We start from the raw sequence: 12,411 nt of genomic DNA, 5'->3' as shown, positions 1-12,411 counted from the left end.
GTTGTGAAATAACCACAGCTGTTGTGGTGTCTTTCATGGAAGATCCAGTTGCTCATAATAAGAGAAAACAAGTCTTCAGGGCCAAGTGGATCTTTATTAGCTGGGTGATTTTCTATAAAATGGATCTCTTAAGTAGCTCGGTTCCAGCTGTTTGAATCCCTGCCCACAGCTTTTTAATCCTTGGGCAACTCGAACAGTTTCGGTGTTGTGCTCGCTGATGGAAACACAACTGAGTCAACCAGAGCTTTGTGGCTGGAATTAAAGGGGAACTCCCCTGATTTGACACATCAAAGACTGTTTAAGAGTGTTTCCAAGGGAGCTGCACAAAATCTGATCAATGTTTTCAAGTGATGTCACTCGAGTCGGCATCGGGTTGGACCACAAGTTTTGAAAATGAAAGCATTCTGGGGGTGTGGAGATAGAAAGTGAGTTTAACAGACCTCTGTAGCCTGCTAGCAGCCCAAGGCTACATTAGCCACTGCTAGCATGACACACCTGAATCTCTCAGATGTCTCAAACTGATCCCTTAAGGGGCCGCCGCTGTGGCTGCATGTTTTCATTCCAACCCAGCAAGAACACACCTGACTAGACTTACTCAACCAACTGAATCACCTTCACACAGTTGGATTTGTTGGATCAGGTGTGTTTTTGCTTGGTTGGAATGAAAACCTGCAGCCACAGCGGCCCTTTACTGGATCAGTTTGAGACACCTGCAACCAAACGAGAGCTTTGATTTTCTGCCCGAGTCAAATTGGGCCACGCTGGAATTTCTCAAAATTTCCCCGGGCTTGATGGAGGTCAGATTCGCAATCATTTTCTGAATCTTTTCAATTTACACGCGTGGATAAAGAAGCAGTGGAAATTGAAGTCAGGCTCTGGTCCAAAAGGGCTTCTGTGGTTCGGGATCGAGTCGGGCTTGGACAGAAACTATTCAGGTTCATGTTGGGGTAGGTCTCTAGAGCTTAGGGACTGGGGCATGTCTCTGACAGAGAAATGGCAACACACAAGCATGGATGCAATCACCGCAGCAGTCTTGGTTGTTGTAATAAAGTGCCTAAAGGAAAAACGCTTAAATCTGAGTATTTCTCCAACTGAAGAAAAAAAACAGAGCAAGCGGCAATTGATTGGTTAGGACAAAATAACAAGCCCAAACAGGAAATAACTAAGATGAACACGATGACAGACTATGTGAGAGTCAAATTAAATACAAGTTCTGACTGATTACACTGAATTGTTTTTTTGTATTTATCCATCCATCTATCTATCTGGCCAACGCTAAAGGATACATCTGAAAAACCCCTGATGATGTCATCATGGGTAATTTTGCTTAGGCTGTTTTGTTACAAACAGGATGTAGAGCTTGACAGACATTTGCATTTATCAGAGTGAGACGAATGAAAATATATTAGTTGCATTATGGGAAGTGTAGTATCGAATGTTGTCTTTTTTTAACTTTACCTATAGTGAGGAATAAAAATCTAGATATTCAGTGTCTGTTCTTTATTTTTATTTTTTTAACTCCCTAACTTTGACATTCATCAGACCATGACACAAACTGCAAAAACACATCTGCTGCACATATGGACAGTTTCTCTTTGCTTCTGAAGGGATTATGATTTTGTTTATACTTTAATGGCTTGCAATGCACATAAACAGGTTTAATTTGTCCTTTGAAAGGCATACATAAGCAGGGGAAGTCATAGAGGGTGTCCCATGTTTAAAAAAGATCATATCATGGCTGTGTGGGCAGAAATGTAAACAGCAACATTGCAGGTATACAGGATCTGAGATTCATCACGAGATGTCCGAGCAACATCCCAGCACAAGCCTTGAATGAATATTGTAAAGTATAATCAAGTGTTGTGTTCAGCCCCCCTGTGCATGCTGATCTTGTGATAGGGGAAAACACATTCTCTCTACAGTAGGTGTGTGTGTGTGTGTGTGTGTGTGTGTGTGTGTGTGTACAGGGGAATCCTGCATCAAAGGAACACAATAAATCCCATTTTAGCAGGATCATGTGATTAACAGACGGAGGGCAGTGAAGCATTTGGAAAACCATGCTGCAGACTTGATGACATTGTGTTTTTGCCGTTTCTGAAGAGAACATGAAGCAGAAGCAGAATGTATAAAAAGGTTATCATAAAGGCTAACATCTTACAACATCCACAGAGGTTCTGCATAATGCAATCTACCCTACTTAGAAAGTAGATTTGAGGAACAACAGCCCCATCTACAGGAAATGGTGCCTACACTCTGATTAAAGACACGACATGTAAACTTTATTGATTAGAGTTAAAAGTGAATATAAAGCATATTGAGGATGCAACATAACACAGACTTTGAAGATATCAAAAATGGTCCCTCTGAATAGCTTCTGGCAAAATATAATAAGGCACTCTTGTGTAGTAGTAGAACAAAGCTGTGTCGTAAAAATACAGAACTAGAATAGGTTCATTTTAAAACTTTGGACAGCACCTTTCCATGAAATCAAAGTGATTTAAAAGGGAATGATAAAAGTACAAACAATTAGTGTGAAAGCATTTAAACACAGAGAAAACATCAGTTGCCCAAAAGGATTGTTTAAGTTTCATTTGGGCTTGTCCTACAAACGCAAGTGGTGCTCTCTATTAGAGTATCTAGAGCAGTGAAGGAAAACAAATAACATGAGGTGAACAAACTGGAATCAACTAAAACGATCTTCCTGCAAGACTGCTCATTTCAACTCGAGCCACAAACACATTTAACGGCACCAGGTAAAAAAAAACACAACAGCATATTATAAATGAGGAGTTGCAAATCGAAAAATCAATTTAAAGCTAAAGCCATCTTTCTTTAAGGTGCAAACAGCAAAAGGCTGGCGCCACGTGTCGGACTTCACCGTCTTTAGCTGAAGTCTCTGTTGGAGAGCACCACCGGGGCCACCAGGGTCCAAAGGAAGATGGCCAGGCCGAGCCAGCTGGAGCCGATCTTCACCCACACGGCCGGCATGGTGCTCTGCATGGCCTGGTATTCGGTGTCGGGACTGATGAGCCGAGAACAAAAATCAGAGAGAAGTCGGTGTTGTAATAAAAGTCAGCCTGTCTGTAGGAGTTAGCTGAGAACAACAGGTAACAGATACTCACTTGTACCAGTTGGTGAGAGTCATCATGATGTAGAGCGAGGCCAGAAAAAGGCTGAAATGGAAGAAGGAGTAGCTGTAGGTGACTGCCTCCTCTTCGTTGTCCACGGCCCGTCGCACTCCGTTCTCCCCCGTTTCCGACTCGACGTCGGCGGTGAGACCCTGGCCCTCCTCAGTCTGCATCAGCTTGTTCACCTGGGAGTTGTTGGAGGAACGGATACTGCGAGAGCACAAGAGGTCATGTTGATATACAGTAACAGGACGGCATCGGAAGTACACAAGTAAATAACCCTGTCTTTCTTATTCTGCATGCTGATTCACTCCTTTCACAATCTTCCATGACTGCACTGACAAAATGACATGACATGTAAAATTAAATTCACATGTCATGTATGTTTAATTAAAAATGTTGTCAGTTCATTCTCAAAACGCCTTCATGCAAAGGCGAATCATGATGACGTGAAACCTAAAAACCCCTCCGCTCTCAGTAAAATACCTGGCATAAAGAGTACAGAGCACGAAAATGACCAATCCCACGATGCTCTGTGGGTCCCACCACTGGACGTTTCCGGGGGCACGGGTAGGAGCAGGTCCTGGTGCTGGAGTCGTAGTGCTGGGCTGGACCAAGCTCAACAGACTGGGGTTACACTGCCGGTCTGAAGAGGGAAGCGCAGAAAACAGCGGAAAATATGACAACTAGTCATTAATGTAGCTATAGGAGTGGTTTTTGTTTGTTTCTTAACTCCTTCCCAAGGTCAGTTATCCTGGTTCAAGTTCTAAGTCAAAACTTACTGGGGTTGTTGCTCATGGCTGACCAGGTGACATACATGGTGTAAAGGGAGATGAAGGAGGCCTGGAGCAGGCCTGAGCTGGGCTGAGCCTCCTGTGGAGACATGGCATGGGATGAGTCACAAAAGTAAGTCAGTAAGTCATTGTGCCAGTACAACAAAATTCTTCATTGCTAAAGTCGTTTTCATGCACAGAGATAGCAAAAGGTCAAAGATAGGTCAAATGAGAATTCCATATTAGCTCGTCTTCTGAATTAAGCATCAAATAGCAGTTATTATAATTCCTTGCCTATGTACATACATCATTTGTGGAGTATAATAGATGAAGGATTAGCGCACAACATAGCAACATTTACTGGATTCCCTCAGGGCTATGTTCTGGGTCCCATCCTCTTCTCTCTCGTGGCTTTTATGCAGATGACACTGAACTAATTCTGTCCTTTCCACTGTCTGAAACCCAGGTGGCAACACAAATCTCTGCATGTCTGGGTGACATCTCTCAAGTGATGTCCAAACACCACCTGAAGCTCAATCTGGACATACAGAGCTTCTCACGCTTGCAGGGAACTGCCAAAGACCGGGGTGAAGTTAGTTTGAAGTTGGATATTTGGATAGACTGGGACAGGAGTGGATCTGTTGAATATCCATCTTAAAACTCATTTTGCCCCAGAAGCAGCAGCAGGTGACGTGCTTCCTGTGTCATGAGAGTGTGGCCGCTCGCGCATCTCTGTAGGAGAGAATGACTTTCTGATTTTAATGCTCCAAAAAGGACAGAAATATAAAGATTTTGCACGAGTCTCAAATCTGGAGTCCCAATCTCTGCTTGACAGACAGCTAAAAATGCTCTACAGCGACACTAGCAGCTGGCAGACCTAATTGATCTTCCTGCAAAGCTAACGGGGGAGGAAACGGGCAGAGTGCCAGGGAGATTTGACTGGGACTTAATGTATCGATACTTGCGGACGAAAAAAACGATACTTTCTGTGGAAAGAAAATATCGCAGAATCGATCAAATCCTACAGCCCTAACCCAGAACAGTTTTCCCCCTATCTGCACTGGCTACCAGTGGTGGCTCAAATCAAGTTCACTAGTACCAGTACTTGTCTACCGTGCTGTGAATGTTCAAAATCCCATCCTACATCCTGATCACGTTCCTGCCTGTTACAGGGAAGGTTTTCGTTGCCACCGTACTCTACGTGTAAATCATAAATAAGTCATAGACTGTGGTCTTTACCTACTCTATAAAGTGTCCTGAGATAACTTTTGTTATGATTTGGCACTATAAATAAAATTGAATTGGAATGAATTGAATCAAAACCTACACCCCAGCCCGTCCACTAAGCTCTGCTACTGCCAAGCGGCTTGTTACTTCCTCGCCACGGGAAGGACCCAAGTACTGCTCAACAAAATCCAGACTGTTGGTGGAACAAGCTCCCTACTGACATCAGGAGAGCAGAAAACTCACCTTTTCAGACTGCATTTTGAACCATGAACATTAAAAAAAAAAATGATGTAGCGTAGTAGCTTGAGTCCATAAAAATTGTTCTCATCTGTCTTCTATTACCTGAACTTTGGGCAGAATTGCCACGACGGACACAATGATGCAGAATATGAAGTTGAGGCTGATGAAGACCTTGTGCTCGGTGCAGTCGTCAGATTGGGTATAAAACACGTAGAAAAGCACGACAGCAGCGAAAGCCAAGGAGTAGAAGATGAAGGTGAAGGACAGTAGAGCTGTGAGAAACACACAAGCAAAGAAGAGCGCCATTAGACAATTACAAGAACCTGACTCAGCTGAGTTCAGGGTTATCCACTGCTGACACAGAGCATTTTTATGTAGTTTGATCGTTTGCATTTGAATGAATCGCTACGACATTCCCTTCTAATACCCTGAATCTGAATACACAGATATTTCCAAACCCTTAGTTTTAAGCTTGTTCGTAAAGGTTTATTGGGATACCTGCAAACCAGCACTTGGTGTTTCCTTCTTCTGCCTTTATCAGCCAGGACTGGTTCCAGGAATGGGCGAAGTCCACCAGCAGGATGAGCTGGATAATGATGAAGAAGAAAGAGCCCACCGCGCCAAAGTAATACCACACTGAGACCAGACAGAGAAGGGTGCAGCACATTTGGTTAGAAGCTTATCGGAGGCATTCATTTACAGTAGTAAACCATAAAGCAGGTAAAATTCAATCGTAAAAAAAAAAGAGTAGCTTTCAGTTCTTGACAGCGTTTGATACTTTGAGGTATAAAAATATTTGGAGAACAATGAAAGCTCAATACTAAGGATCCATGATGAAGACATTTCCCCTCTGCACTCAGCTCGCGATCTAGTTTCTGGTCTGTCTTTCTCAGTGAGTCACAAATGAATGTGGCAAGAAAACACACTGATAATATACTGTTAACAATATACATATATATATATATATATATATATATATATATATATATATATATAAATAAACTGATGACAGAAAATCCTCTGCCATCGTCTAGTCATGTGAAGTGAAATCTGACTTCTGCCACTGTTTTGCAACAGACACCTTCACATGGACACTGACGCGCAAAAATAAAGTAAATGGATGTGCCAGTAATGTAATCGGTGTATACCTGCCCGCCCTGTAGCACTGGTAACCCCGATTACTGAAGCAAGACTATATTTTGGCCCAATAATAAAATATAAAATAATAGATCATTAAAAAAAAAAAAAAAACATCTTATAAGACACTAACAACAGGTTTATGTTTCATACCTGTATTAAAGATGCCATTTGGAATGAAGAAAGCTCCCACGGTTATGCCAACCAGCACCAGGAACTTGAAGAACCAGAAACTGAGAAGACAGTAAGTAAAGTTATTCTAAGTATGTAGAGCAAGTTTGTTTAACTACAATCTTAGAGGTGTAATTCCCATGTTTGACCAGCGGAGTGCAGCATGTCTTCATCATACAGCACTTTGATAGCGAGGCTGCGGTGCACCGTACAAACCCATTTTGGATGGCGGCTCGCGGGTCCTTGCTGCTGCGCACTCGGATCATGATGATGGAGAAGAGGAAGAAGAAGCAGGCCATGGCGAAGCACATGCGGTACACTGACTTGTAGCCGACAATGATGTCACAGTTTATCTTGTTCTCTATGCCAGGTATGCTTAAGCCGTCAAGACAGAAACCTGGAATCTGACAGTGTGAAGCACACAAAGGAAATAAGGGGTGGATAAGAGGCAAGATGTAAACTGGGTCAATGCTTTTTGATACTGGATGATATAAAAAAAAAAAACACTTCTTCTGAGACAAACATATAAATTATACAGTCTGTTGCTGGGTTACCGCCTTATGAAACAAATTTGAATTATTTTCCATTTTTATTCCTGATTAAAAGGTGCCTTATGCAAGGATCATTAAATTTGTTCTAATCTAGTGTTATCTAATGTACCTTTTTCAGATGTTCCTCCATGCCCGGGAGAATCATAATGACAGACACCAGAGTCCCGAGCAGCAGCAGGAAGGAGAAGGCCAGTCGGCTCACTGTGGAGTTGTAGGTTGAAGGGCAGCATGATGACAGGAGGCAGGAGGCCGAGCCGCACAAACAGGACGCCTGGAGTAGTGAAGAGGGAGAGAATTAGCTGGCATTTTTAAAAGATACACTTTTATGAAACTCAAGGACAGGGCTCTGGAGTGTGGGATAATCAGGGTAACGCTTGCATGGCTTGCAACGACTTAAGTCAGATTAGAGGGAAAAAAAACAACTAACACTAAGTCTGCTGCCGTCAGGGCAAACATCTCTCTCCTCCTTCTGCACGCTTCCACAAAAGCAAAGACAAATGATGCTTTACAGAGGCAAGTAATCAGGCCTGTGATTAGAGCTGCCTTCAGAATAAATCTCTTCCTCTCTCTGTTTCTCATCCAGCGCTTTGACCGGGATCACTGAGGATTCCTGCATGATTCACAGATGTAGATTGCTGAGAGGTGTGTGAAGCACTGTGGCGGAGACAGTCGCCGAGATCAGCCATCCTTCACTAAATATGAGTACACAGGCCTTTGGTGTAAACACTGTGGCTGTAATGAGAAGAATCCAGTTTCCATGGTTCAGACTTGCTTATGTCATACTGCCTTGGCAACGGACGACTCACAACAAAATCTCTAGTCCGAAAACAGCAAAGAGAAATCTACACAAATACCAAAGCAGAACTTAAGAACATGTTAGAAATAACTCATTACAGGATATAAACAACAAGAGTACCATACAAAGTGCCTTTTTTCTGGCACAACGAAGTGTGTTCGTAGCACAGATGAAAATCTGGCAAGGACTGAAAGCATCTAATGTTTGCTGATTTAAGAGTCACAACTCTGCCAATTCATTGGAAGAATAACTTTAGGTGCAGCTGCTTGTGTTTAGGCAACATTAAACATCCTCTTCTATCAAATGAAAAAACAGGTTTGTAAATATGTATAAAGGCCTTTTCAAAGTTGTAGACATAAACATTCTACATGTGTCCTAGTTCATTTCCTGTTGCAATGTATGTGAATGGCATCAACTGACAGGAAGTTAACAAGGACCGAGGCTGTTGCTTAGCAATGGAATTCCATTAAAAAGGTCTATAATTCTATCTAAGGATAAAACGAGCAATTTATCCATCCCAAATCGGGAAATTCATCTTTGTTTGTTCGCTTCGTTAGTCATTTTTTACTGTCGTGTAGTTTATTCTGAAGAAACTAAAATGGATTCAAATCATTATGGTTCATGGCTCACTGTCACGTTATCCCCATCTACTGCCCTTGTCAATACTCGCACTATTTCAATGGAACATTGGTGCACACTGTTTACATTTACAATGTCACAGCTCTACTGCCACTTGTCATTTTCTGATCTCATCACAATTAGTCCCATTTAACAGAATACTACTGGATACCATGTATTGTTAATTGTAACTTTATTGCTATTTTTACACTTTTCTCACCTTTACCTTATTTTTATAGCACCGTTACAGAGGTTGCAATCTTAAACTTTCACTTATGGCAATAAGGGTATTCTATATGTTAAGTCAAAGCAAATCTCTAGAATGGATCTAAATTAAATATGCATGCTTGAGGCAAATTTGCATATTATATTAGTGACCTGAGGAGTGTTCAGCATCTTGGAATTTATATCATGCCTCGTTATTGGCACATGGAAATAACCTTTGTGGATTTCTTTTGAATTTGACTCATTTTTATTATGTAGGTTTTGATCGGAAGTTCACTGAGCAGCAGCTTGATCTTGATTTATGGGTGGTTTTGACCCCAAATCACTTTCACACAGTGTTTACAAAACAATATGTCCACACGAATGATTACCCTTTAACTTCAAATAGTAAGGGGCTGAAAGTGGTGAACACTTTTCTGTCAGGCTGTCATCAGTAGAAGAAGAATTCCTTTTATTTATCCCGCAAGGAGAAATTCAATTGTTTCACTCTGATATTATTATTATTATACAGGTTACACACACACACACAGGTCCGATATACACATATGCACAAACAGGACCTATATACATGCAGTTAATGGAGAGATCAGATCGAGGGGGCTGCCAATGCCTCAGCGCCCCGAGCAGTTGGAGGTTGGGTGCCTTGTTCAACAGCACATTGGCAGTGCCCAGGAGATGAAGTGGCACCTCTCCAGCCACCAGTTCCCGCTCCAGTCATGGTCTACTCAGGGACTCGAACCGGCGACCCTCCGGTTCCCAGCCAAGTCATTAGTGGGCTAGTGCCGCTCCTATCGCCACTATAGTATCAACAATCTCAACTATATGTACTGGTATTGTGGGCCTATGTTGCAAAAAATAAAACCATGACAAATGTCAGAAAACCATGACAAATGTCACAAAAAAACACACCAAGAAGATGAAACATAAATCAAGGCAATAAGAGCCAGTGACGCCCTACTAAAGGGGATGACCCAAGAGCCAGAGAGGAAAACCCGGAAATGGCTCGATCTCACATCTGACAGACACTTTTACTTTGTTATGGTACTACTCGTTGACAGCAGTCACGCCAAAACACCAACGGACTACTTAACGTCACCATAACTCAAACACGCCACTGCTCTCACACCAAACTCTGTTTACAAATGTGGCAATACACTGCCCCATTCACGTCATTTGGATAAAACATTTTACAAGTCGGTCGAAGAGTGAGTTAAACTTGAATATAACGTTCAGCTGCACATACGGGCTCAAGTTTGTCAACTTTTACGGAATCTTTGGGTCGTTTATTTCCACAGCTTTTGCTCTTCCACCAGGGGAGGGCACGTTTCTATTTACCTGTTTGTAAGGATGTAACGTTGACTTAACAGTATGCCGAAATTAACAAGTTGCTAGGTTTCTACTATCCAAATACAGTAAATATAAAGTCACTCGACACAAACTGCCGATAGACAGATTTATTAGCCAACTAATGCTAGTTTCACGTGACGCTGTGTCGTTGTATCATACAATCTATGATCATAACGTAGTGTTTCCTTGAATCAACAACACGCAGTTAAGTTTAGAAACTTTACGAAATACTAAGTCTACATTTGTCCTGTAACGACATTACAACCGGTAAATGTTTACTTACACAACTGGCAAGGGAACCCAATGCCAAACAAGCCCCCATGTTGCTTTAATTCACTATTTCGATGAAAGCTGTAGTGTTAAAGCTTCAAAAGTTCAGGAAGAAACGGAACCAAGATGGCGGTGTCAAGTCATTTAAAAAGAATAGACGGAAACCCGCTTCCCTACAAATTAAAAGCTTCACGTCTCATGTCTACACACACGTCATTCACTTATATTATATTATGTTGTTTAAGTTTGTTTATTCGTGCATTTTGAGGATAAATATCGATATGGAACACGGAGAATTAGTGAAATATTACTAAATGAGTTGTTGCTGAATAGGCTATCGGCAGCGTAAGTTTTATTTTAACACCATTTTCACTCTACTTCCGGTTTTGTTTGGGTAAATTCGGGCATTATATCGTACTTCACATGGGGCGTTGCTGTTAGCAAGTTTGCTCATTGTTATCCAACCTGAATGACTGAGTGAGTTTGACCAACTGGATGTTAGTGCGCAGAAGAGAACCATCCCTTTAATTAGGCCTTAGTCCTGTTATTTATCACAATAATAATAATAATAATATTCAAGGCTAAATGTATTATATCTAATTCTGAAACCACATCACTCATAAAACTGACTGTCACCTAGACCTACTGGAAAAAAGCCAAAGCAATTCATTTTAATCCAACCAACATGTTGGTTCATTTAATGTTAATGGTTGAATAGGTAGAATCTTTATTAAAAGCTATATTTAAAAGAAAAAAACCCACCTACCGTGTGTTTTGAAAGGAACAAAATGAAAGTATTGCTTTTCCAAAAAAAAATAATTTATTTTGAATGAATATTTACATTTTTTTGACAGGTTTGACAATGACTTTCTGTCACGTTATGTTTCCATTGTAGCAGCCAATAGCGTTGAGCATTGCTGGTTGCCAGAGTTGTCTGTTGTTACAGAAACAAGAATGTTTTTGAGTTGAGAGCTAGCTAATGGATTACACAGCACTCACAGAAAGACTTCCAGTTGAAAACTGGCTAATGTTAGATACTGTTGTAAAATGAATTGATTAGTGGAAATGAGTCGTTACCCTGTTTGATTCATCACTGACATGGAGCAGGCTGATAACTTGACACATTCTGCAACCAACCTGGCAACCCGACTGCTGGAATTATGTTTTGTTGTTGCGACTACGATCTTGAGACACTAGTTTTTCCGTTATTCTCCACGTACAGCCTTTAATTGCAATCATATTCACAATTATTGTATCTACTGCATTACTAATTTTATTGTGAGGGGAAGTGTAACTTTCAGAAAACCCATGTTATTACCGACACCGCAGTGGCCCTGTTGCTCGCGCTCCTGTGCTTGCACTTGGCGCGAGCGAGTAGCCTACTAGCCAAAACACTGAACATGTTTGATCTGCATCATGTCGATAGAATTCTGTAAAATGAATTACAGTCTTGGTGTGGTTAGCACTGTCGCCTGGTTTGAAACACGGCTAGGGCCCTTCTGTGTGGCGTTTGCATGTTCTCCCCGTGTCTGCGAGGGTTTTCTCCAGGTTCTCCGGCTTCCTCCCACAGTCCAAAGACATGCAGGTGTTAGGTTCATTGATGACTCTAAATTGCCCGTAGGTGTGAATGTGAGTGTGAATGGTTGTCTGTCTCTGTGCGTCTCTATGTGCCCTGTGATAGACTGGCGTCCTGTCCAGGGTGTACCCCGCCTCACGCCAGATGTCAGCTGGGATCGGCTCCAGCCCCCCGCGACCCCAATAGGGACAAGCGGTTGAAGATGGATGAATGAATGAATGAATTACAATCTTATATAGGATAACACTAGCTTGCTATTTGCAAATCACTCCATCAGCAGTGACGCAACCCAAGGCAGGTAAAAGTAGTTCCCCCTGCACTCCAAAGGACACCAGTGTCTTCAGCAGATAAA

At 41.8% G+C, this 12,411-nt stretch overlaps 1 protein-coding gene across 1 annotated transcript; it reads right to left on the bottom strand.

Annotated features, from left to right (window-relative positions):
- Positions 1–2,257: 2,257 nt before the first annotated feature.
- serinc2 (serine incorporator 2) lies at positions 2,258–10,618 on the bottom strand. Its single transcript, XM_083926035.1, has 10 exons — positions 10,497–10,618; positions 7,337–7,498; positions 6,893–7,080; positions 6,659–6,738; positions 5,867–6,004; positions 5,471–5,640; positions 3,911–4,001; positions 3,615–3,774; positions 3,123–3,338; positions 2,258–3,022 (listed from the first exon to the last, which is right to left on the bottom strand). Exons 1-10 carry the CDS (start codon positions 10,533–10,535, stop codon positions 2,884–2,886), a joined length of 1,383 nt encoding a protein of 460 aa, XP_083782161.1. The 5' UTR covers positions 10,536–10,618; the 3' UTR covers positions 2,258–2,883.
- Positions 10,619–12,411: the final 1,793 nt, after the last annotated feature.

Source organism: Echiichthys vipera, assembly GCF_963691815.1.
Source record: "Echiichthys vipera genome assembly, chromosome: 13".
NCBI lineage: Eukaryota > Metazoa > Chordata > Actinopteri > Perciformes > Trachinidae > Echiichthys > Echiichthys vipera.
The sequence above is the reverse complement of the archived record's forward strand: the minus strand, read 5'-3'. Positions and strand labels throughout refer to the sequence as shown.